Raw genomic sequence first — 27,440 nt, 5'->3', positions numbered from 1 at the left:
AGTTTCAAATAAATTACTCAGAAGGCCTCTTTACTGCAACGTCAATAAAACATCTCAATTTACTCAAACACATAAAACTTTTTCACAGGTGCATTTTAGGGAAACTGCCCCTTTTTAAGAAGTCATGTAATGGATACAGCATTCACTTAAAACAAATACTGACTATAATAACTAGTAATTCCTCCTATAATAGATGACAACATAGTACAAAATATCAAACACACATTAGCAGTGATCAAGATTAATTTTTATTGCACATTTGCTTACAAGTTTGCTTCTTTCAGATAGAGCTCAATTTTTTAGTTAGTTTCAGCAATTCTTCCATCATCTGAATTACAGCAGTGAATTTCTTGCATGTTCCCCTAGGCTCATGCCCCAGAAAATAGAACATTAGCCTTCCCTATCTGTCTAGATACTGGAGCATAGACAACATTTCCTAAAATTGCAACCACTCAAAAACAAACAGCATACTGTAAAGAAAACAATGTGTATGTCTTCATATAATCCAGGCTCAGAGAATTTCTGATAACATAATATTATAAACCCATCTTCTAAATTATTTAATTCTTTTAATGTATAATTAAGCATTGATTTCAGAAAATTTTAACACTTTGGAAAACTGATTCTCTCACAATTAAGCTTTTATAAGGTTTCCCCTCCCACTAAGAAACAACCCCAATGACTCCAAATCTCATTAAGGAACTATTACCTTAGATTAAGCTGTTAGTAGTGTTCCTATTTCCTTTCCACTGTACTCCATAGTTCAATGTAAATGGAGAATATGCTATCCAAGCTGAATAATATGGCATCTGAGCAGATCAAACTTTAAACAGACTAGAATGTTCATAGCTTAATGAACAAAAAAAAAAAACCACACAAGAATGGAAAATTACTATGGTAAACACAAAATTTTGGCCATTAATGGAGCAAAAAAGTAATGGCTAATACTCCTACTTTAAGATAATCAACATTATAGAAAAAAAGAAGTGACAACAGCTATTTGGCAAAAATCTTCTAAATTATCCCAAGTTTTCAAATGGGAAGTTATTTTTAATGCATCACTCAGATTTTACATTTCAATCACTCACGCTTTCCTTTTTAGACCTATTCAGAAGAAACTTTTCTATTTAAACTTAATCTAGTTTTTCCTGACACACAAAGAAAATTACTAAAATCTCGAGTCTAAGGAATTTTTTAATCACTCAAATATAAGCTTAAACTGCAGTATAGAAATGAGATCTTTCTTACTCTATCTAGAATGATCTTGTTACCAAATTTGTGAAAACTCTTTTCCACAGCTTTTTTGTATGACAATCACAATTTATGAAAAATGCATCTCAATTCCACAGCAAACTAGCATCCATGCTTATTCCACATAGGTACTGCCAGTGGTCCCTGCGGTGTCCTTTCAACAATGACAAACTCATCAGGGTTGCCAAATGCCTCATAGAAAACCAATAAATCTTGTATTGCATGCTCCTCAATCTGAAAGGAGGGAAGAAGAAAAAAGAGAGAAGACTTGTTTTACTCCTTTAATTGCCAACTGAGGAGGAGGATGTTAGCGTTCCATTTTCCTTCTGTGGAACTACCACTGTCTGTGCATACAACATAGTGGAATTAAAATTAGGCATCCTACTTTCCCCTTGGCAAGGAGAAGCCTTGAGGCCTCAGCTAGGATAATTAGATACACACCTTTTCTTGAATTTTAATGTTGAGTAGAAGAAAAAAGAAACTGAAAATAGTTGTTAAAATCCATTCATTGTGAGATAATTTACAGGTCTTTGAACTTTTGCTTCTCAGATCTCTAGGGCAACTGCGGGTCTTTGTTTCCAAGCCTGGCTCTTTGGTCTTTCAGCTTAAGTCTATGGAATCTTAATATCCCTCAAATAAATTTTCTTTTCCTTAAGTAAGCCAGAATTGGTGTGTGTTGCTTCAAGAATTCAATGATTCTTAGTGAACTTCCAAGGCAGGTGTAATATGCTAGATAATGCCAAATTCTCTACAGGTCACTCTTAAAACAGTCCAAAGAATCACCAGTGCTAAAAATGTTAGCATTATCAAAATTTATTAGTTCTAAATTAGTAATCCTGGATATGTCAATACTTAAATTGCTGAATCTCAGTTTACTTTTATATTGCACTAGAGGCCCAGTGCATGAATTCGTTCGTGGTGGGGGCCGGCTGGCCCTGTCCCTGGTCGAACTCCGGGTTGAGGGGACAAATTGCATATTAGCCTTTTATTATATAGGATTTGCATTTTAATCCATAAACATATGCACCTACACAAAGCAAACAAACATAATTTCTTGAGGTCTAAGGATAAAATATAATGTAGAACTTCCCTAAATTAAACAGATTTAGTCATATTCTTTACCTGAATCAAAGCCAAGGGTTTTTCTCGACTTCTGATAAGTGCTGCTTCCTGCTGTAGTTCCTCTTCTACAATAGATGCGAATGTGACCGGGGCTACCACAGGAGGAGCAGCCAGTGAAGAAGACAGCCAGGGACTGAAAGAATAATAATAATGAGTTTCCATTCATCTTCCCGAAGCTCTGCACACAGTCCCTCCTTTGAAATACTCTAACAGTGTTACATTTCCCCAGTGGCCTACAACATAAGGGACCTGGGAACTTTTGCATTCAGTTAACAGAATGATGAGGTGAGAAACAGAAAGGAAAAGAACTAATGTTTTACTTGGATTAGTGCTGTAGAGAAAACTTTGGAAAACTCCAAAAAGTGGGATGGGGCAGAAGCAATATAACAACAGAAAGGTAATTCAAACTGTGTAGCACAGAGTACTCAGAAAATACATTCTATTCAATATCATACTATCCCCAATATCCTAATATTCTCTTTCAGTGCTAAGCAATGGCCTATCCTTGGAGGTCCCAAAGCTAATCAATTAACCTCACTTGTGATTCTCTAGAAGGGGTGCATCTGAAACCTGGCTGCCTTCTGGTCCTGGGGTGCCATGAGTAGAGCATCTGCAAAACAAATGCCAAACAGAAGATTAAAACTTCTAGTAACATTAGTAACACTGCTTATTAACAGGTTTCCAATGGGAGAATGTAATCCCAAATCAGGGACAGATTAATGTGTGCAGTTAGATTTACCTTTAAATTATAAGCAAAAAAAAATCTCTATCCTATCTAATAAAAGAGAAACATGGTAATTGGCGTACGACCGATACCCTTTTCATTGGCTAATCAGCGAGATATGCAAATTAACTGTCAGCCAAGATGGCGGCCGGCAGCCAGGCAGCTTGAAACTAACATGAGGCTTGCTTGCTTCAGTGACGGAGGAAACCAACGTTCCCCGCCTGCAGCTGCAGGCCTCTGAGCGGGCAGTTTAAGAAACATTGTAACAAATACCGCCGGACTTCAGCCAGCAGATTCGCAACATTGTAAGCAAAGGCCAGAAACCTACTTTCAGCCAGAGGCCTAAGAGCTGGAGCCAAGCCTCAAGCTAAAGCTGGCCCAGAATTAAAAAAAAAAAAAAAGGAAAAAAGGAGCGGTTGGGAACTGCAGTCACTCCCAGCCTGAAAACAGCCCTCAGCCCCTCACCCAGACTGGCCAGGCACCCCAGTGGGGACCCCCACCCTGATCCAGGACATGCTTCAGGGCAAACCAGCCGGCACCCAACCCATGCACCAGGCCTCTACCCTATATAGTAAAAGGGTAATATGCCTCCCAGCACCGGGATCAGCGTGACAGGGGGCAGCGCCCAAACCCCCTGATCGCCCTGCGGCTCTGTGTGTGACAGGGGGCGGGGCCACAACCTCCCTATCCACCCTGCTCTGTGCCTGATAGGGGGGAGCTCCCCCCCCCCCCACGGGCCCTGCTCTGTGTGTGAGAGTGGCGGCGCCTCAACCCCCTGATCCGCCCTGCTCTGTGGGTGATAGAGGGCAGCACCCCAACCCCCTGATGGGCCCTGCTCTGTGCGTGACAGGGTACAGAGCCCCAACCCCCCTGATGGGCCCTGCTCTGTGTGTGACAGGGGGTTGCTCCACAACCTCCCCATCGACCCTGCCTTGAGTGTGACAGGGGGCGGCGCCCCAACTCCCCAATCAGCCCTGCTCTGAGCCCGACCAGGGGCTGCACCTAGGGATTGGGCCTGCCCTCTGCCACCCGGGAGCAGGCCTAAGCCAGCAGGTCGTTATCTCCCAAGGGGTCCCAGACTGGGAGAGGGCACAGGCCAGGCTGAGGGACCCCCCCTCCCCCCCCGAGTGCACAAATTTTTGTGCACCGGGCCTCTAGTGTACTTATAAAATCTTATATATAACACACCATAAGGGAAGATATTCATGGAGCCATTTATTGTAATCAAACATACATTAAGAAATGCAAAACAACTTTTTGAAGAATGTTTTACATTAATATTTTGACTAAAAAGTGATAAATTTGCACTAGTTCCAAACATCATTTAGTAATAATGTTGATGAGATACAGTAGGCACTTAACTCATATTTTTATCAATTAGCCTAGGGTGAAATTAGTTTCATTATACCTCTTTTCTCTTAAAGTTGAAGAACCTATCAATGACATTAAAAGAGCACTTACTTGTATATAAAAACAAGATAATTAGCATCTAAATTTTGTGAGCAACTAAAATATAGTAAATACTTTGACAAGCTAGGGACTATAGATAGGAAAGAAATATAAGGTATGATCTCTACTTTCATGATGAAACAACACATAAAATGACATATAATACAACAGAAAAGAATTTAAGACCGTGTCTAACAAACTGAGGTGTAGAGACCATAAGGACCTGTATCAAAAAGATTTGGTTATTTGAGAGGGTCCGGAGCAGAAAGGGGTGTGGGATGAGAACAGGAAGCATTCCTGTATGGGGGAAATTAACAAAGGTACCACAGAGATGGGCCTAATTGTGGAATTTTAGAGTGAGAAAGGTACCTAGAGATTATCTAGATTAATCAAGTGCCCTCTTTCAGCAATGACCAAACATAGACCTAGACGGGTTTAACAACAAAGTCTGAGAGTGAGCAAACAGGGCCTGAAATATTAACTTCCTGATTCATTTATGTACATCTACTAGGTGTGTGGCAGCACTGTAGTGCTGAAAATCAAGTTGATTAAAACTCAGAAAGAACTTTGGTAGGGAAATTTTAAAATGTATTTAAGCAATGATAAAACATGAGAATACTATAATTGATATCTATACCAATATGTGCAAAAAACTATGGATTCACAGCTGAAATTAATAGGGAAGAGGACATATGCTGTTGGCTTCACTGAGGAAATGGCATTAAAACTGAGGAGAGTGACAAAGGTTTTGGTCATACAAATACATGGACAGGTAAAAGATTTTGGTGGCTTTAAGTAAAAGTAAGCTGTTCTCTTCAATAGAAGAGTATGGAAGAGATTAAAAGGGAAATAAAGTTACAATGAAACAGAGGAGTCAGAATGCAAAATGCACTGAAAGCTAGAATGTTTAGACCTTAGGTGTGGGCAAAGCTACTGAGAGTATTTCCGCATACTTATTTAATCTTTGCAATACTCTGGGAAGAAAGCATGTATTATTTCCCTTATACTGATGAGGAAACTAAGACTCAGAGCATTATGTATTTTGCCTGATTCACAAATTGCGTAAGTGGCAGAGACCAAACTCAAACCCAGGCCTTTTTCAGAGTACGGTGTGTTCCGTTATCACAAAGCTATCGTTATTTCTAGCATTCCCCTTAGTCTAGAATACATTCCACGACAAATGTCTTCTCATTCTTTAAGGACTGCCTCAAATATCACCTCCTCTCTGCTCCTACAACAAAATTACTCTTATACAGCTTCACATGCTGTATTATTATTGTTTATAATTCTGTTTTACTATTAGACTAGTCTCTCAAGGTATAGGACTGTGTCTCACTCATCTTTGCATCTCAATGTCTAGAAGAACACCTGGAACATAGCTGTTTATGAAAAAGTAATTACAGAATAAATTACTGAAGCAGAAAGCCAAAAGATTTTAGGAACGTGATAAAAGCAGAGGGCCTAGCCAGTGATCTCAGTGATTGAGCGTTGACCTATGAACTAGAAGGTCATGGTTGGATTCTCAGTCAAGGCACATACCCAGGCTCAATACCCAGTAGGGGGCGTGCAGAAGGCAACCAATCAATGATTCTCTCTCATCATTGATATTTCTCTTCCTCTGAAATCAATAAATATATACATATATGTATATATACATACATGTACATATATGTACATAAACATATATGTACACACATGTGTGTATATAAATGTACGTGTGTATATATAAAAATATACAAATATTTAAATGTATATTTAAAACCAGAGGGTTTTGTGTGTGTGTGTGTGTGTGTGTGTGTGTGTGTGTGTATTAAAGTTCTTTATTCCTTTGGATTACTGTAACTTTTTTCTTCCAGATGTAGGTGATGAAGTACAAATAGGTATAGTTACAGGTTAGTTTTAATGAAGTTCTATGATTTGCTATCTATTGGATACCTAACCTATGATATCCAAAGTCTCCAGGATGAAATAAAAAAACAGGAGGGGAAAAAAAGCCAAAAATATGATCTAGAAAGCTGCTGGGATAAACATATGAGATGATGAAAATCTAGATTAAAATGGCTGTAAAATAAATTTTAAAATTCTACATTCTGATGGAATAGATAACTACCTTAGAGACTAAATGCAAATTCCCTTAAGTTCTGTGAAAGGACCTACAAGTCAGTCTAAAGCCGGAGATAACAGGCCTAACATAGTGACTTAATGGTGATCAAAAATCATCCTGGTGTCCAGAGATCAGCTAAAGGGTTTTGAAACTTTCAAAGAAATGGAAAAAATAATAATGTGGAACCAATTATTATTTAATTGTTAAAAAGCAGCAGCTACAAGCTCTCTTAGAAAATGGTATGTCACTGGCTAACAGAATTGAATATCAGGACTAAAGTATCTTATGTAGGTCTTGTTAAATCAAAGTTAAGCAATCAGAGCTTGAGTATAACAATTATCTATGAAACATTTTGTAATTTACAAAGTCCTGTCATATACATTAGTAAGTCTTATAATAAACCTACAGGATAGGCATTACTATTTTTATTTCATATATGATGAAGCTGAGGTTCAGGAAAGTTCACAGAGGCCTATTGTAAGCATTAGACTAAAACTCAAATCTGTTTCATAAAATTATAATCCCAGAATTCTTTCTAATAATTTTTCAGTGGATAATCTCATTAATTATAAAATTATCCAAACAACTTGAAGTCTATCAACATTTCATCTTTTAAAAAATATACATATTTTTTATTGATTTCAGAGAAGGAGAGAGACAGAAACATCAATAATGAGAGAGAAGTATTGATCCATTGATTGGCTGCCTCCTGTATGCCCCCTCCTGGGGGTTGAGCCTGTAACCCGGGCATGTCCCCTGACCAGAAATCAAACCTTGACTTTCTGGTTCATAGGTCCACACTCAAACACTGAGCCATGGTGACCAGGAAACATTTCATCTTAGAATGAAGTGAAATTGTTAAAAATAAAAAAATAGAGATATGATTAAGCAAGTATAAAAAAATTTTAAAATTTCAGATAATACAGCATTATTAAGCTTAAGGTATTTGCAACACATTGTTCCAATAAACAATGTGTATAAAATTTAGTCTTCTGAAGAGAAAAACAACTTTCCAGCAAAATCTTTCAAATATTTGTTCAAACTTAAGACCATTAATCTTGCTGAATTTAGACTTTAAGAGAAAACCAAATTACTTCTTGCTCACACAGTTGACTTTTTAAAAAAGAATTTTGTACTAGCTTAACTACAAATAAGATTAGAGCTGATATAACAATTCTTGTCTCGTAAGTAGTTTTTCTTACTAATTAAAAACACAAGATCACATGTTCTGCTCAGAATTACACAGGAGGTATTTAAGTGAAAGGAAAATGAAAGAAAACATTTTAAAATGAAAAAGAACACATAAGTAATAATAAACAAATAAAAATTGCATAAATCTCTCTTTACTACATTTTTACACCCCCAAATAACATTGCCATTCTTGGATTTCACTGGCCTTGAGGCGGGGAGGGGAGGAATCACATTTTTAACAATTAAAACAAGAACGTGTGATAGGTAGAATTTCTTGAGATAAGTCCCCTAATCTCTGCCCCTATCCTCACCCCCCGGGGCCCAATTCCCTCAAGGACTATAAGGATTCCCATCTCCTTGCTTTAATTCCCACCATTTCCTCTGTTTACACTGTCCTTTTTCTCTTCTTTTAAAAATTCCATTTTATGTTCAAAAACTTGGGCAATGAAACGTATTAATATTTTTTCTATTATTATATGGCCATAAAGATAATGATCAAATATTTGGGATTGAATACATGAAAGTATTTATGAAATAATACAACTGTGGCCCAGTCATTTTTTTCCTTCTCTGAACCACTCATCTGGCACTTAGTCAGATATTGCTCTATGACTTCTTTAATACTATTAAACTGTACAGTCATTCCATTCTCGTTCTGTCATTTAACTTCTGTGTGTGCATATTTAGACTTACTGAATACATTTCAAACACATTTAAGGCTAGGCCCATGTATTATAATTTTACATATACCCAAGAGGCCAGCAGAATTTTGTCCATATATCAGGTGTCCCATAATTCAGTGAATTAATAAGTATTTTACTTTGTTATGGTTTATCATTTCCTTTTAAAAACTCACTTATGATTACATTATGACCTATGGTGAAATTAAAATTGAAAACTCAAGCTGTTTTCTTTCCCAGTGATCAGATGATAACACATTGCTATTTAAAACACCAACTTCCACTTCTACCCAACGTATGCATGGCATAATACTATCATATACTCCTGTCACTAAAATTTCCAAAATAGTACAATAGCACATAACACCATTCACAATTAAGAGCCCTGATGTTATAGCACACTCTAGTGATCAACTATGGAACCACATGTCCTTAAAATTGTAGCGTTCCATAAAAATAAAATTATGTATCCCTGCCCTGGCTGATGTGTCTCGGTTGAGCGCTGTCCCATACACCAAAAGGTTGCAGATTCAGTTCCAAGTCAGAGCACAAATCCAGGTTCAGTCCCCAATTGGGGTACATACAGGAGGCAACCAATGGATTTTTGACATTCCTCTCTCTCTAAAATCAATCGAAGCACATTTTTAAAACATTTATTTATCCAACGAAAATAATAAATTTTAATGTATAGTTATATTTAAAAAATGAATGTAATACTTCATACATCTAAGGAATACAATATCACTTGCTATATTACAAATGTTACTTGAGGCAGAGCTATAATTTTATTTCATTTATTTATCCCGTCATTCAAAAAATACTCACTGAGCACCTACTAATGCTAGGGAACATTCTGAATATTGGTGATGAGCAAAGAGATAAATCTTCCTTGCTGTCACTGAACTATGGAGTTGAATATACAGACATTAAATACTTATAGCAGAAAACATTAAAGAATCCTACTAATAAAAAGTGTAACTGAGAAGTGTGATGAGTGAGAAGTGCACTGAGGACATACATAACAGGAACCTAACCCAAAAAGGGAAGTCAGACTTTTCCAAAGAATATGACTGAATAGAGACTGAAAGAAAGTCAGAGTCGACTAGTTAAGAGGTAGGTAGGTAGAGAGAAGGAAATGGCCCAGCCTACATGGCTCAGTGGTTGAGCGTCGACCTATGAAACAAGAGGTGATGGTTCGATTCCCAGTCAGGGCACATGCTAGGGTTGTGGGCTTGATCCTGTGTGGGGTATATAGGAGGCAGCCCATCAATGATTCTCTCTCATCATTGATGTTTCTCTCTCCTTGCTCCCTTCCTCTCTGAAATAAATAAAAATATATTTAAAAAAAAAAAGAATTGGCATTTGAGAAACTAAGAAAAGGCCAAGATGGCTAGAATACAGAGATCACATTAAAAGATAAAGCTAAAGAGGTTGGCAGGAGCCAGACTAGGTAGGCCTTGAAAACCATGTAAGAATTCTAGCTTTTATTCTAAGAGAACTCAAATCTGCATTTTAAAGAGAACCTACTGGCTCAATCTATTGAAGGAAAGGAAGAAAGGCTATGCAGGACCAGTTAGGAGGCCTGCTCAGGTGACCAGGTGAAAGATCACAAGTCTGAATGGGGGTGATACCAGTAGAGATAAAGTTTAGTATATGGATTTGAGAAATATTTAAGAGATAAAAATGGCATGTCCCGGTGACACACTGGACATTGGTGAGGAAAATGGATATGTCAAATGCCATTTATCAAGGAAGAAAAATAGCCTGTTTAATGTCTTCGCTATATATTTGTTTGATTTTGGTTTTATGAGAGAGGTATGAGGAAAATATTAAGTTTGGATTTGAACATACAGTTTAAGGTGTTTCTGAACATCCAAACGGGACAGAGATATCAAGAAAGCAGTTGGATAACTAAGTCTGAAGCTCAGATGATAGATGTGGGCAAGCAATATAAACATTGAGTAGCTGATAACTGAGCATAATCTCATGAAATAGATGGTATAGAAAGAATAGTATATATAATAAAAGCCTAATATGCTAAGTGTCCAACAGTTCGACCAGTTGCTATGACACGCACTGACCACCAGAGGGGACAGACACTCCAATTGCAGGTTAGCTTGCTGCTGGGGACTGGCCGATGGGGACTGGGCGAGATGAGCCGCACATGCCCTGGAGCCTTCCCATGGTCCCTCCCCGGCCCTGATTGTGCACCAGTGGGCTCCCTCAGCCCAGCCTGCGCCCTCTTGCAATCTGGACCCCTTGGGGGTCCATGCACGGGCCTCTAGTAAAGTGATATGAGAAAATGACCTGTAATTGAACTTCAAGTACAATGAGTCACGTAAAAGTCTATGTGGTTAGCAACATGGAGGTCACTGATAAACTTAGCCTGAACTGTTTGTTTAGTGATGGGACTGGAAGCCAGAATATATTATGAAGTGAGTGGGAGCTGACAGCTCTTTGGAGAAATCTGGCTGTGAAGGGAGTAGGGGATTGGTAATGATAGGATAAGTGCCAGAAGAAAGTGTGGGGGTTGAGCGAGGGACTGATTACTTTACCCAGACCACATGAGAGTCCTGAGCATATTCAAAACCAGATGGGAAGAACCTACTTAAAGGGAAAAGGCTGAATATCCACAAGAAAAGAGAGGCTTAATTCATAGTTTAAGGATTTTGAAGTGTAAAGGGGTTAAGATACAAGCAAAGGTATAAGTATTAGCCTTAGATGGAAAGGATAACTCTTCTACCTCAAAACAAAAAAGGAGGGTAAGATGAATATAAATAGAAGCAGATTTGTGTGTCTCACAGTAGGAAAATAAAGAAGTTGCATTTCTGTCTATTTGAAAACACAGTCTACAGGATATCAGTCATTATATATCTTACAAAACCAATGATATTCTTAAGTTTTTCTTATACAAAAAATACTATATATTATATTCAGAGGATAATAACCAAATTTTAAAAAATTTTCTAATTAAAAAAACTTGTCTGGAATAGATGTACTTAATGAGATATTTTTAAATGACTATTTTTTAAATTTTCTATTACAGTTTACAGACAATATTATTTTGTATTAGTTTCAGATATATAGTATAGTGGTTAGAAAATCATGTACTTTACAGAATGGTCCCCCTGCTGGCCCAGTATATAGTTATTATAACACTAGTGGCCTGGTGCACGAAATTCATGCACATTAAAAGGGAATTAGAGGAAATATTTTAATATTGCTATTTGCCCTTTCTCTATAATAGAAGTGTCAGAGATGAAGGAAAATTAGTAAAATGTATATGAAAATCTTCCTCCTGTCAGAGTCTGGGGCATGCCACAGGACCCAGCATCAAATCCCCGCCCACCCACGTGCACCTCAAAATTGCATGAGACCCAGACCCGGCTGGCTCCACCCCCATCAAGCCCCGCTGGGCAGGGAGGCGCAGGCTCAGGTCCCCCGTCAAGCCCCGCTGGGTGGGGGGCATAGCCTCAGGACCCTGACACACCCTCAGGTGGCCCGGCACTGGGGCGGGGGGGGGGGGGGGGGCACGGCCTGAGGTCCCCCATCAAGTCCCACTGGGCAGGGTGCACAGCCTCAGGTCCACTGCCCTAGCCCGGCACCACACAGCCTCAGGTCCCTGCTGATTGCTCATTATGGCTCATTACGGGATCCCCGCCTCCGCTGTGGGCGCAGCCATCTTGTGTTACAGGAACCCCGCCTCCACTGTGAGCACAGCCATCTTGTGATGGTGTGACAGAGTGAGGATCAATTTGCATATTACCTCTTTATTATATAGGATTACCTATATTGCCTATACTGTAATTTACATCTCTGATTATTCTGTAACTACCAATTTGTACTCCATAATCCCTTCACCTTTTTCACGCAGCACCTCAACCCTGCCCTCTGTCAACAGTCTGTTCTATGTATCTAAGTCTACTTGTTTTGTTCTCAGATTCATATAGAAGTGAAATAATATGGTATTTTTCTGTCTGTCTGATTTCACTCTTTTTTATGGCCAATAGCATTTCATTGTTTACATGGACCATTGCTTTATTATCCACTTATCTATTGATGGTACTTGGGTTGCTTCTATAGTTTGGCTATTATAAATAACATTGAAATGAGCATAGCGTTGTATATATTCTTTCAAATTAGTGTTTCTTGGATATATTCCCAGAAGTGGAATTGATGGATCATAAGGCAATTCCATTTATTTTTTGAGGAACCTCCACACTGTTTTTCATAGTAGCTGCACCAATCTGCATTCCCATCAACAGTGCACTAGGGATCCCTTTTTTCCACATTCTTGCCAACACTTCTTTGTTGATTTACAGATGATAGCTATTCTGACAGGTGTGAGGTGTTATCTCATTGTGGTTTTGATTTGCAGTTTTCTGATGATTAGTTATATTGAGCATCATTTTATGTCTATTGGCCATCTGCATGTTTCCTTTGGAGAAATGTCTATTCAGGTCTTCTGCCCACTTTTTAATAGGGTTGTTTTTCTGGTGTTATCTGAGTTTTTTATACATTTTGGATATTAACACCTTATTAGATGTATCATTGGAAAATATCTTCTCCCACTCAATATGTTGCCTTTTTGTTTTGTTGATGGTTTCCCTTGCTGTGCAAAACCTTTTTAGTCTGATGTAGTCCCATTTGTTTATTTTTCTTTTGTTTCCCTTGCCCAAGAAGATATGTCAGAAAAAATGTTGCTAAGAGAAATGTCAGAAATTTTACTGCCTATAATTTCTCCTAGTTTTATGGTTTCAGATTTTACATTTAAGTCTTTAATCCATTTTGACTTTATTCTTGTACTAGAGGCCTGGTGCACGAAATTCGTGCACTCGGGGGGTGGGTGGAGTCCTTCAGCCCGGTGTGTGCCCTCTTACAGTCTGGAAGCCCAGGGGGAGCAGGCCTAAGCCATCAGTTAGACATCCTTAGCGCTGCTGCGGAGGCAGGAGAGGCTTCCGCCACCGCTACTGCGCTTGCCAGCCATGAGCCCGGTTTCTGGCTAAACAGCGCTCCCACTGTGGGAGCGCACTGACCACCAGGGGGCAGCTCCTGCGTTGAGTGTTTGCCCCCTGGTGGTCAGTGCACATCACAGTGACGGGTCGTTCCGCTGTTCGGTTGCATATTAGCCTTTTATTATATAGGATAGAGTGTAAGAAGATGGTTTAGTTTCACTTTGGGGCATGTATGTTTCCAATATTCCCAACACCATTTACTGAATAAACTGTCTTTTACCCCATTGAATGTTCTTCCTTCATCGTAGATTAATTGACTGTATAGGCCTGGGTTCATTTCTGGGTTCTCTATTCAGTTCCATTGATCTATGTGTCTGTCTTAATACCAGCACCATACTTTTTTTATTACTATAGTATTATAGTACAGTTTGGTATCAAATAGTGTAATATCTCCCACTTTGTTCTTTTAAGATTTCTTTTGGGGTCTTTTGTGTTTTCATACAAATTTTTGAATTATTTGTTCCTGTTCTGTAAAATACACCATTGGTATTTTGATAGGAGTTGTGTTGATTCTATAGATTGCTTTGGGTAGTATGAACATTTTAATGATATTAATTCTTCCTATCCATGAGTATAGTATATGCCTCCATTTATTACTAATCTTATTTGATTTCTTTCTTGAATGTCTTAAAATTTTCTGAGGACAGGTATATTTTAAAACATTTATAATCATATATGTAACAGATACAAAATACCTGTGTATGTGTACAAGTGGCACTCAAATGTAGTTAGGCAAACATTTAAGAGATTACATGTATGCATTTAAAATTTGAAACATCTTTTAAAAGCATACAGGACTTAAAAAAACAGGATCAAAAATAGCTAGCTAGACAAAAAAACTGGAAACACCCAAATGTCCATCAATAGATGCAGACTGTTTTCCATCCATAAAATGAAATACTACTCAGCAATAAAATGTAATGAACCATTAATACACATAGCAACTTGAATGAATCTCAAAATAGATGCTGAGTAAAAAATGATTTTTTAAAAACGTACATACTGAAAGAATGCATCGACACAAAACTCCAGAACATACAAGCTAGTCTATATTGACAGAAAAGGTTAGTAATTGCATGGGAGGGAGGGAGGGATTACCAAGGGGAATGAAAAAATTTATGGGAATGAGTTATATTCACTGTCGTCAGCGTGGTTGGTGATAATGGTTTAATGGGTGTATTCGCATGCCAAAACTTCCAATTATATAGTACTTTAAATATATACAGTTTATTATTAACCAATTATACCAAAATAAAGCTTCAAAAAATAGACATGTTAATTCCAAATGTATAAAAATCTGCCTCTTAAATATTTAAAGGTTATTTCAGAACATAAAACTACTATAGAAGATTTTAAGGAAGAAAATGTGTAAGTTTATTACCTTGCAACTTTTGGAGCCTGGGGATTTTCAATTCCTTTAAAACAAATTTTTTTGACAGGATCTCCTGCACTATGCCCCGTTATAGATTTTTTTTCTTCTACTAAAAAATCCCGGAATGATTTGGATGAAAATGAATGTAGAGAAGATCCCCTATAAAAGACAACAGAGGTTATGTTAAAATATTCACTTTTTAAAAAGCTCATTGCTTAAAGGCACAGGTGAGAATATAGACCAAAAATTTTATAGTTGTATACATTAAAGTTTTTAATGCAATGTTGGAATTTTTTGCTATTAACTGTGGTGAACTAATCAAAATTATGTGATAAGAATGAATAAATGATATTAATAACAGCTATTACAACTATATCTTAGGTAACAACAAAAACTGTGCTCACTAAATTAAATAATTAAGCTCAGCAGAGGAAACATTACTTCTGCTAAATAATCCTGATAGTTTTATTTCTTGATCTGAATTGCTAATTGCACAAGATTGTTCAATTTGTGAAACCTCATCAACCCATACACTTCTAAGTGTATATATGTTTCAATAAAAAGTCATTTAAAATATAAACCTAAGTTTACATGGACAGAATAGAGGAAATAAAATGTAAGTTGATCTAAAACAAAATAAATTACACCCAACATAGGTGTAATACTTTGAGTATTAGTTAATCAAAAAAACAGGCAAAACATTAAAAATTACCTACACAGATTATTTTAGCTTCTAAAGATTTCATACTTATTTATGGTATCAGAATCTTTTTATCAACCAATCAGTGTTTTACTTTACAGTCAGGAATGTAAAAAGGATTTACAGGGTGGCAGTCAAGATTAGGCACACAGGCTCTGTTGCTAGACTTGAGTTCAAATCTTGGCTCTGTCATACACCAGCTTTGACCTTGGGAGGTTACTTAACCTCTAGATCAGTGGTTCTCAACCTGTGGGTCGCGACCCCTTTGGGGGTAGAACGACCCTTTCACAGGGGTCGCCTAAGACCATCGGCAAACACATATATAATCACATATTGTTTACAGTAGCAAAATTACAGTCATGAAGTAGCAACGAAAATAATTTTATGGTTGGGGGTCACCACAACATGAGGAACTGTATTAAAGGGTCGCGGCATTAGGAAGGTTGAGAACCACTGCTCTAGATGCTTCAGTTTCCTCATCAATAACATAGTTATACTAATACCATCTCCATCATAACAGTTCTGAGGATCAACTATTAATTTACGTATTTTAAACAGTACCTGACTCAGAGAAATGCTATATAAATCCTCTACTATCCATAATTTTCACATTTAACAAAACTTATTTTTATCTATACTAATAAAAGAGAAAAATGGTAATTGGCATACGACGATACCCTTTTCATTGGCTAATCAGGGCTATATGCAAATTAACTGCCAACTAAGATTGGCAGTTAACTACCAACAAGATGGCGGTTAATTTGCATATGTAGGCACAATGCAGGGAGGCGAAAGGGAAAGCAGGAAGAAGCCCCCTGCCACTGACAGTGATCGGAAACCCAGGGAGGAGCTAAGAGCTGGGGGGCAGGGCAAAGGCGGCCCTGGGGCCGCCTTTGCCCTGCCCCCCAGCCATGATCGGAGAATCAGGCGCCTTTTCCGCCCTGGCCAGTGATAGCAGGAAGTAGGGGTGGAGCCAGAGATGGGAGCTGGGCACAGTCGAAGCTGACAGTCCCAGGAGCTAGGGGTCCCTTGCCTGGGCCTAAAGTGAAGCCCACGATCGTGGGGCCGCTGCAGCTGCAGGTCCCCGCTGCCCGGGCCGGACACTTCAGCCAGAGGCTTCCTGCAGGGGCAGAGCCCGCGCGATCGCGGCACCCCCCGCTGCCACTGCAGGTCCCCGCTGCCTGGGCCAGATGCCTAGGCCAGAGGCGTCAGGCCTGGGCAAGGGGCCGATCCTGCGATTGGAGGGTGATGGGGGTCAACGCCTGAGGGCTTCCCAGTATGTGAGAGGGGGCAGGCTAGGCTGAGGGACACTCCCCCCCGCCACACACCCAGTGCACGAATTTCGTGCACCGGGCCCCTAGTTTAAGAGAAAAAGAAAATGAAAACACAGAAGTTCTGACATGAATAAATATAATCAGTTTATAGGCTACATATCTCTTTCTTTCCTAAAGTTTGACTTGGAAAAAATTAATTCAAAAAGAAACTTTAGTTATTATTTTGTACACTAGAACTACACTGTACCCTTAGCGTCATTTTCAGAACCTATAACATTAGAAAGTCAAAATTATGAACAATAATAATGTAAACAATTTCCTAGTCTAATTTTAATTTTTCCCCATTTTTATTTATTCAGAAAATAAAATGACCATGTTAAGCGAACAAAATGCTAACCAGATAATTCCCCAAAAACTTAAATTCATACTTTTAAGATACCATAAAATCCACATCCAGATTAAGTTCATAAACTACAGGGTAGGGCAAAAAGTAGATTTATGGTTGTTCATATGGAAAATACTACTACAAGAATAAACTGTCATGTACTCACAACTATAAACCTACTATTGCCCTACTCTATATCTGGGGTACCCCATAAAAAACAAGGCCTTCTAAATATCTGTATCTTGTTTGAATAACTCATTTGTACCTGCATCATCTCATTTAATCCTTACAATAACAATCGTGACAGAGAAGTATTTTTTCATCACCACAATAAGTACAACCAAAGTTCAGTGATCTCAACAATCATAAAATCACCAGAGATAAGGCAGAACTGGGAGCGAAACACAATTCTTAATGACAATAAAACTCATACTTTGTCATCTAGACTACCACTCCCTTCAATAAGAAATCAAGACAACATTCCTTATTAAGTGCCAAAGATGGCAGGAAAATAATGATAATTCACACTTTGCTTTATTAACATACGAGGTAAACATCCATAACAAAATTAGCTAAAAAATTTTTACCAAATTTTACTCAATAAAGATTGAATGCACACAAACTGCTTCACGTAAGATTTTTTTAAAAATGTCATCAAAAATTCACTACGTTAAGGAAATCAGTTAATCATGTGACCATATTACAAATTAAGTTACTATTTGTTTATATAATATTGATGGTGCTGTGTTAAATGTTCCATATATTACCTCCTGTGAAATCTTCACAGTACCCTTGTGAAATAGAAACTATTTTTAGCTCTATTTATGAACAAGAAAAGTAAGACAGAGAAAGGTTAAATAACTGATTTAAGTTCACGATGCTACCAAGTAATAGATCTACCAATAAAGTCAGGCAAGGCTCACTCCAGAACCCCAGTCTAATCGCTATACTCTACTGCTGTATCCACATTTAAGTCATTTATCCTAAGTAAAATCTTAGCTCATTATGACAGAAGTTTTCTCTATAGATGTGTATCAGCAACATGGCCTACTAAAAATACTTCAAAAGAAATTTACCTGACTTTGACTTTAAAATTTCCCCAAAATATGTATATACACAGAACATTAAAAAAAGTATATATACACAAAAGAACCACTCCCCATTTCTTTACCAATTCCTTTCTCCTGGAGGAGAACCAAGATGGCGGCATAGGTTAACGCCGGAGTTTGCTGCTTTGAACAACTACTTCAAAAGTGAAACTAAAACACGGAACGGACATCACCCAGAACCACAGGAACGCTGGCTGAGTGGAAGTCCTACAACTAGGAGGAAAGAGAAACGCATACGGACACTCAGAGGAGGCGCAGTGCTGAAGTCAAATTCTGAGGTGCGGAGTGCGCGAGGAGCGGGCTGGCGGCGGACGGCGCGGTTGTTGTTTTCAATCAGGAGGGAGTCGCAGACTCTGAGCTCCAGATCCGGGCGAGTCTTTAGGGACCCAGACTCAAACGGGAGAAGCGGGACTGTCTGGCTTCGGTCAGAGCGAGTGCAGCTTTCTCTCCGAGCTTTGCAGCGGGTGCTGGGACTCAGAGAGGCAGAGCCCCTGGGGACAGGACTGAGAGCCGCCATAACTGCTCTCTCCGGCCCACCCTGTTGATCCTGTGCGACCCGCCCCGCCCAAGCCCTGCACAGAGGCATTTGCCAGATAGCCTCAGGCAAAGGCTAGATTAGCACCTCCCTAGAGGACAGAAGTTCTCTCACTGCTAACACAGCTGATTCTCATAGCCACTTGGCCTGGAGGTCAAACCCTCCCTGGAATTAGCTACAACAATCAAGATTTAACTATAAGACTTCAAACAAGGACCACTAGGGGGTACACCAAGGAAGCATAACAAAATGCGGAGACAAAGAAACAGGACAAAATTGTCAATGGAAGATATAGAGTTCAGAACCACACTTTTAAGGTCTCTCAAGAACTGTTTAGAAGCTGTCGATAAACTTAATGAGATCTACACGAAAACTAATAAGACCCTCGATCTTATATTGGGGAACCAACTAGAAATTAAGCATACACGGACTGAAATAACGAATATTATACAGACGCCCGACAGCAGACCAGAGGAGCGCAAGAATCAAGTCAATGATTTGAAATGCGAGGAAGCAAAAAACATCCAACCGGAAAAGCAAAATGAAAAAAGAATCCAAAAATGCGAGGATAGTGTAAGGAGCCTCTGGGACAGCTTCAAGCGTACCAACATCAGAATTATAGGGGTGCCAGAAGATGAGAGAGAGCAAGATATTGAAAACCTATTTGAAGAAATAATGACAGAAAACTTCCCCCACCTGGTGAAAGAAATGGACTTACAGGTCCAAGAAGCGCGGAGAACCCCAAACAAAAGGAATCCAAAGAGGACCACACCAAGACACATCATCATTAAAATGCCAAGAGCAAAAGATAAAGAGAGAATCTTAAAAACAGCAAGAGAAAGAAACTCAGTTACCTACAAGGGAATACCCATACGACTGTCAGCTGATTTCTCAACAGAAACTTTGCAGGCCAGAAGGGAGTGGCAAGAAATATTCAAAGTGATGAATACCAAGAACCTACAACCAAGATTACTTTATCCAGCAAAGCTATCATTCAGAATTGAAGGTCAGATAAAGAGCTTCACAGATAAGGAAAAGCTAAAGGAGTTCATCACCACCAAACCAGGATTATATGAAATGCTGAAAGGTATCCTTTAAGAAGAGGAAGAGGAAGAAAAAGGTAAAGATACACATTATGAACAACAAATATGCATCTATGAACAAGTGAATCTAAGAATCAAGTGAATAAATAATCTGATGAACAGAATGAACTGTTGATTATAATAGAATCAGGGACATAGAAAGGGAATGGACTGACTATTCTTGGGGGGGAAAGGGGTGTGGGAGATGTGGGAAGAGACTGGACAAAAATCGTGCACCTATGGATGAGGACAGTGGGTGGGGAGTGAGGGCGGAGGGTGGGGCGGGAACTGGGAGGAGGGGAGTTATGGGGGGGGGGAAAGAGGAACAAATGTAATAATCTGAACAATAAAGATTTAATTAAAAAAAAAAAAAAAAAAAAAAAATTCCTTTCTCCTCCCAAAAGCACACATACCTGAAGGTTTCTACTGGTAAACAGGGTAACTATGGTGTAAAGTACTGTATCATTAGTCATTTGGGAACATGCTGGCAAACACTCTTGCCAGAAAATCTGCTGAATATCTCCTATAAGCAATTCACGTCTCTAAACACAGAAACTTCACAATGATGTGTATAAAAAGCATAAGTTGTCAGATTCACCCGAGAGGTAATTCAGGGACTTCTAGATGTGGTGATCTGTACCCTAAAAGCTTTTTTTAAAGTTAGTTATAACATCTCCTTAAGAGTAAATATAGGTTAACAGTATTTACAAAAGAACAAACTTACAAATTCATTAAACATGCACAGTAGTTACCTATGAAATGTCTTACGCAGGTTTTGTCAAATGAGTTCTATTATTCTTTCCACTGATCATGCCATACTTTAAAAGAGTGTCTGATTTACTATGATTTTACTTTCCTAACTCATAGGCTAGGAACTTCACAGAGAAGCATTTGTAGGTATTTGTATCCACTCAAAAATTTAATCAAGATTTGTTTCTCAGCTAAAGCAGCCCTAAAAATTTTGCTTTAATGAACAAAATTCCTAGCTCTAAAAAGTTAAATAACTGAAATTAGTCTATTATAACTTATAGGCTAGCTCTAAATGGGATTTGGAAGAATTTACAGTCAGAAATCAAGCCAGGCCACAAAGACTTCTTCCACTGAAGATTTTTTTTCTCCAAGTAAAACACTGGATAATGCAAACTGGCCAACTCCCATATATACTTGGTGTTTTCACATTAGATTTAAAATTCAATTGGCTAGAACTTCATTCTAGTGCAAGAACCAGTTACTTTTCATACTTACTGTCACATCTAACTGCAAACAGCAGGAGTACAACTATATGCTGGGAGTCATCGACTAGGTGAATGAATGTTTGAACAAACTAGTAAAACTCCTTATTACAACCAGAGGCAGATGCAGAAGGCTAACTTGTGATTTGCTAATGAATTGTACATTAACCTTAATATTAAAATAACCAGAGTATAAAAAATCTTCTAAAAAAATAAAATCGCATTAGATAATCCATCAGGAGGATGTTCCTTTGAGAAGTATTGTTAAAAAAGGATGATAAATCACTACAGTAATGAATATATTCTATAAATACAATCTATAAATCAGATAAAAGTGCTAATTTCAGATTAATTTTCTACTTTTTAAAAGCAGAGTAGTTTAAATTCTAACAACTTTATTTAGACCAACATTTACAAGGAATATTGTCAGGAAAACAGATCTACTCCATTTTTAATTTCTTCAAGCATATATTGCATGTATTTACACTAAATGTATATCTGATTAAAAATCAAGTGATATACTAAACTTGTAGCATTCTAAGAATTCGAGAAAATTAACCTAATGATAATTATTTCCATTTATACTAAATATAAATCAAACTGCAGGAATACCAATCAATCATTTTATATAAATGCGTTCTTAAAATTTCTAACAAATGTTTTCTCATCTGTGCCATTAACTTAGGATAAAATTTCCATAACCAACAATAAATTATATGTATGTATCCTTACTTTATACATATATTGTTTATACATATATATTGACATATATCTTACATATATATTTTTTAAGTTACCTCACTCAGCCCACTGTTAAAGAGTATAAATAAAAGCAGTACATAACTTCAAAAGAATTTATGAGAAATGAACTTTATAAGATCCTTCAGATACCAGAACTATGGTTGCAAGAAATCATAAAAAGGGCATAAATTTTATGGCAATTCAGATACTTCTCACTTTGATAATTCAGAACTAAATTATCTATAATTGGTCAGTTAGATAAATTTTCTTGGTACCCTAAAACCCATTATTCATTTGTTTGTATTTAAATGTTCCAATCACATTTTCCTCAAATAAATGTATAAACATTACTTACATGTCATAGTCACCAAATTAATTTTTAAGGAAAAATAATCTGATTACATCTGGGCCAAATTTTTTGGCATATTTCTTCCCATGTTTTTAGAATTTTCTTTAATATGACATAATAAATTTCTTTTGAAACTTAGTCTCTTCAACATGGGAGTCTGACCTCATGTTGCTACTAATTACTGGGGAAATTTTTTCCTAAATTTAAAATCAAACTCTGAAGTTTCAGATAAATGACTACTTTAATCCTTTTCCCTGAAATCCCATATACAGTGAACAGGTATGTCAGAAAGGCAAAAAGAATAAAGCAGTAAGACAATAGTAAACTAAAACGAGTACTAGTTTTGGAGGATGGAAAAAAGCTAGAAGGATCACTGATGTAGTAAAAATAAAGGAAACCTAATTGCCATCAAGTGGTGATACAGTATAAAAACCCAAAACCTTGAAAAGGCTCACACATTGGACTCACTTCTGTATCAAATCCTAAAGTAGGTAGGTATGAGGACGTAAACAAGAAAAATAGTTCAGTTTACTTGTGGAATGGTAGGGAATATCAGATATTTTCCCTATTCTCCCTGCTCAGAAGACTGCACCTTCTTTATCCTGGTAGCAGGAAAATGTGATTTTATGTTATCTTTAGACTTCCCTTAACTGTCATTCTGGGAATTTCCCTTGTTTATATTTGCTGTGTACCTTCTACCTGCAAGGCACTGTTCTTGTTTTTGGTGGTTAGGCAATGTATAAGACTGATTTGGTCACTGCCTCTGTAGGGTTTATGGGGTAGCAGTTAAAACATGTGTTTTCCCTAATCAAGAGTATGAAAAAGACAAAAAAAAAGAGTTCTCTAGATACTGAATATGTTATGATTTGAGAGAATTAAACCCATTCTCTAAAGTTTTACATGCTCTTTTCTTTTTTACTTGGGCTTTCTTTTTCTGGGATCATGCTTTAGATCTACTAGAGGCTATAAGACATCGATTTAGGCCCATTGGTGGCATTCCAAATAAAGAGTTGTCTCCCTCAAAATAATTTACACTTTAATTGGGAAAAATATTTCATCTCACAAACAAAAAATATGGCTTTAAAGGCAGTGAAGGAATTTCCCCAAAACAAGGTAGCCTCCAAGATCCTTTTCAATGCTTGTGAGAAACAGGGTTCTGATTTCCTTCATCGTGATTGACAATCAATTCTAATCAGTTACAAAGAAAAGAGAGGGGAGCAGAAAGTACAACCTCATTTTACACATCTCAAAATTGCTATCTAACCTTCTGGAAGATTATTCCTATTAATGCTGCCATTTGGGGTAAATTCTAATGGAGAAAACTTATTCAATGTTACGTAGTTATGTAAATGGACCTGCTTAGAAATAATGACAAGTTTTGATTATATAATAAAGATATCCATTATGCACACAGAAGGACAAAGAAATTAAGGTGGTAAAAAAAAGTTTGCTCTAATCAAATTTTTCTATAATATACAGGTGTTGGCAAAAGTAGATTTACAGCTGTTCATATGGAAAAAGACATGCAGGTTCTGATTATTAAAATAGCTTTATTAATTCAAAAGAATGTCACAAAGCACTTAGGTACAATCTCATATGTGCTAAAATAAATAATTTAAAAATACAAGAATAAAATCTGTTTTGCATACTCACAACTGTAAACCTCCTTTTAACCACCCCTGTATATTATTTCTTATAAAAAATGAAAAAAATCAGAATGCTCTTTAATATGCTTTTGCAATAAACACTAGTTAAAATACAAAAAAACTTTTGAAAACTATGATGTACTGTCAAAACAAACAAAAAAACACACACTTGTCTTTATTTCCCAAGGAACAGTTTTTAACTAAAAACAAAGAGGAAAGTGAAATATTTAAAAAGATGGGGAAATAAGACCTAGAAGCCAAGAACTACTTTAAAAGCTAATAATGCACAAATCTATGCTTATTAAAAATTAGACCATACCATGCATGTGCTGGTTTTGAGGTTTTTGAAGGAGCAGTTAAAGCTGTTTCTGTGCTATTCACTCCTGAATTATTTTCTTTGGTAGTCATTGCGATCATTTTTCGTTGTTTCTGAGAAAGTTTGACTCCAGGAGAAATCACTTTGCTAGAAATTAAGTTAAATTAATTAGTTTCACTACCTCTGAGAAAGTTTAATTCCGTAAGAAATAATTTTGCTACAAATTAAATTAAACCAATTAACATTAATTTCTGCTTAACGAAGGTTATAGGTAATTATATTGCTTTCTCTTTATCTGATGTGGTTTTACTACTACTGGATCAAAATGACCACAAGAATCAACAGTGACAATATCAGTTTATATTATTAATGATCAAGTAATACCTACATATGAGCTTTCCACTTACTAATACACACACATGCATTAGAACTAGTCCACAATGATCGTTTTAAGGGCAAGTTTCTGGCATTTAATACTGTATTTCACAAAAGTTGGACTATTAACCCAAATAAATCTTTAGCACATATTTAAGAAATATGTATTGGAGGCTAAGCTACCTAGGAAAGAGCTTATAATGAACTTTAATATAAAACGAAGAAAAATAATAGGGAAAGTCCTGTAGGTCTTTCCAATTCTTTAGTGCAGAACTACAACACAACACAGACTTTTTTTTTAAAAGAATGATTTTTTTTAAACAAACCCCAAATTTGTCTTTGGCGTAGCTCCCCATTTTTGTCTATTTTCTTCAATTTGCATGATGGTTCTGAGATCCATGATAGGAGGGCTGACAGGACTAAAAGACATAAAAGTTACTTTACAATGCATTCATTTATCCATAAAGTCTTACCTCCAATACATTCATTTATCCATAAAGTCTTACCTCCAAACTTCACAAAAACTATAAATTATATGTAAGATTTATAATGAGAGGATAATTTAGGTTGGTTTTATCAGCTGTGGAAACTTCAAAAAAGGTATTTTGAATGAAAGCTAATTTTATACATACATAAATAACTACTTAAATGCATCCAAAGTCATAATGGTAAGTAATATAACAAACTCTGAAAGAAAAAAAAAATGCCAAGCAATAGAAAGATGCATAACTTATCTGACACCATAAATGAGAAAAAAATTCTACAATCTTCAGAAATAGCCAATATATTTTTCTGACTTTACACCAAGCTATTCATAAAATATGTTTTAAAAATAGTCTAGCACAGCCAGTGTGGTTCAGTGGTTGAGCATCAACCCATGATCCAGGAGCGCCTAGTCAGGGCAACATGCCCGTGTTGTAGGCTTGAACCCCAATAGGGAGTGTGCAAAAGGCAGCCCATTGATATTTCTCTCCTCTTCTCCCTTTTTCTCTCTGAAATCAATAAAAACATATTTTTTAAAAATTTTAATAAAAGGTAGTCTAACATCAGTGATTAGAAGATGCATCTATGTATTCTTACAAATATGTTTACTTAGACAAAAACATTTGAGACTAATTTCTGAACTATCCTTAGACCATGAAGCAACGTACACTGGGACATAATAATCTGTTCCAACTGTGCAAAAAACAGTATATTTCCAAGTAATTACAGATATCACCCAGATAATATAATTGGTAAGTTAATTAACAGTTTTAGAATATTATAAACAACAGTCTATATATAAAGATGAAGCACAGTTCAATAAACACTGAAAAAGAATACTGCATTTTAATATCTACTTCAGTTTTAAAAACTGACTTTTCTAAATTTAAAAAATATAGGTTAAAAGCACAGTATAACATTAAGTGAATATCCTCTAAAAATTAACTATGATAACAATACATTTTGTGAGATCTTAGATAACCCTTAATGTGCTAAAAAAAAAAAAAAGATAAAGTAAGCCTACAAATGACAAAATGGTCTTCCTGAGTGGGATTTTTAACTAATATATACTATCCTCCCCCTACACCCTCACCCCATAAAAAGGTGATATCAAGTCACTATTATGTGTGTAATAGTACTTACTAATATTCACTGATGACAACACAAAGGTAATTAAATTGTCTGGGAAAAAAGGAGCCTATTTTAGCTGGTTAGTAATTTGTATGCATAAAGGTAATTTCCTGTGTATTATATTACAAATCTATACAGTGAAACCTCGGTTCTCAAATTAGATTTGTTCCAGAAGGGTGTTCAAGAAGCAATTTTTTTGAAAATATCATTTTTTCCCGTTAGAAATAATGTAAACTGAATTAATCCATTCCAGACCCACAAACGATCCCATCTTACTTAACCTTTCTTTATACAGTATATATCTCATGTACTTTTTAATCTATAAACACTTCTTTTCTTAAATTCATCAAATCACCCACTACTAGCCTTAAACGAATCACTTGCAGCATTCTTTACAGGGCTGTCTTTCAGGAGGTCAGTTTGTGGCATCTTTGCTTTTTCACATACCACTGCCTCCTGTCACCTGCTTTTAATTTATTTAAATCAACAACAGGTTTTCTACCTCTTCAATTGCATGTAATTGTTTAAGAACACTTTCACACCCTTAGCAACATTAGCATTCTTGATAGCCTCTTTATGTTTTAAAATTGTGCTAATCTTTGATTTTGACACCAACAAAAGCTAATCTTCAGATTGTTGCCAGAGAGGTGGTTTCTGTCATGCTGAGGCATCAGCATGAATAGATTGTCAGGTAGCAAACTGAAACATTTTTTCTGTGAACAACTTGGTCTAGAAACGAGGTTTGACTGCATTCATATTTTTAAATATGCTTCATTAAAAATATTCATTTGACTAAAAATGAATTATTATATTTTTCAGACTATGGCAAAAAAATGAATATCCTACCTGAAAGAGCCAGCAGCCCAACTGGAAGAGCTTGAACTATCAATTCTGTTACCTGGAATGGGCTGTGGAGCAGATACTCTAAGTACTGGTGATTTTTCCCATGGTTTTAAATCTTCCCTGAAATATGTAGGAGGTGTACCATTAACATATGGTTTCTTTTTCCCCTGGGAGTAAAAAAAACATTTAAAAGGTGAATAAAAAAGCAAGCTCCTAGAAGAGCAGCTAATATTGGCACTTAAATAAATTATATTAAAAAGTAAAATCATCTATATATAATAAAAGCCTAAGCAAACATTACGGTGGAACGACCAGTCTCTATGATGTGCAC

The 27,440-nt window shown here is 36.8% G+C and overlaps 1 protein-coding gene across 7 annotated transcripts in view; it reads right to left on the bottom strand.

The window, feature by feature from the left end:
- Window positions 1-225: 225 nt before the first annotated feature.
- IBTK (inhibitor of Bruton tyrosine kinase) overlaps window positions 226-27,440 on the bottom strand; it is an 87,656-nt gene continuing 60,441 nt past the window's right edge. For 6 of the 7 annotated variants that reach the window (XM_059701109.1, XM_059701105.1, XM_059701107.1 and 3 more), the window contains 7 exons: window positions 27,113-27,276; window positions 24,979-25,071; window positions 24,281-24,424; window positions 14,918-15,067; window positions 2,912-2,983; window positions 2,374-2,506; window positions 226-1,485 (listed from right to left, as the gene is read on the bottom strand). In XM_059701109.1, coding sequence (XP_059557092.1) covers window positions 1,354-1,485; window positions 2,374-2,506; window positions 2,912-2,983; window positions 14,918-15,067; window positions 24,281-24,424; window positions 24,979-25,071; window positions 27,113-27,276 — 888 coding nt within the window. In that variant the 3' untranslated portion in view covers window positions 226-1,353. Of the gene's footprint in view, window positions 1,486-2,373; window positions 2,507-2,911; window positions 2,984-14,917; window positions 15,068-24,280; window positions 24,425-24,978; window positions 25,072-27,112; window positions 27,277-27,440 lie in introns of those variants that run through there. The other variant, XM_059701111.1, reaches the window with a different exon arrangement.

Source organism: Myotis daubentonii, chromosome 6 (genome assembly GCF_963259705.1).
Source record: "Myotis daubentonii chromosome 6, mMyoDau2.1, whole genome shotgun sequence".
Classification (NCBI taxonomy): domain Eukaryota; kingdom Metazoa; phylum Chordata; class Mammalia; order Chiroptera; family Vespertilionidae; genus Myotis; species Myotis daubentonii.
Note: the sequence above shows the minus strand (reverse complement) of the source record. Positions and strands in the feature narration are given on the sequence as shown.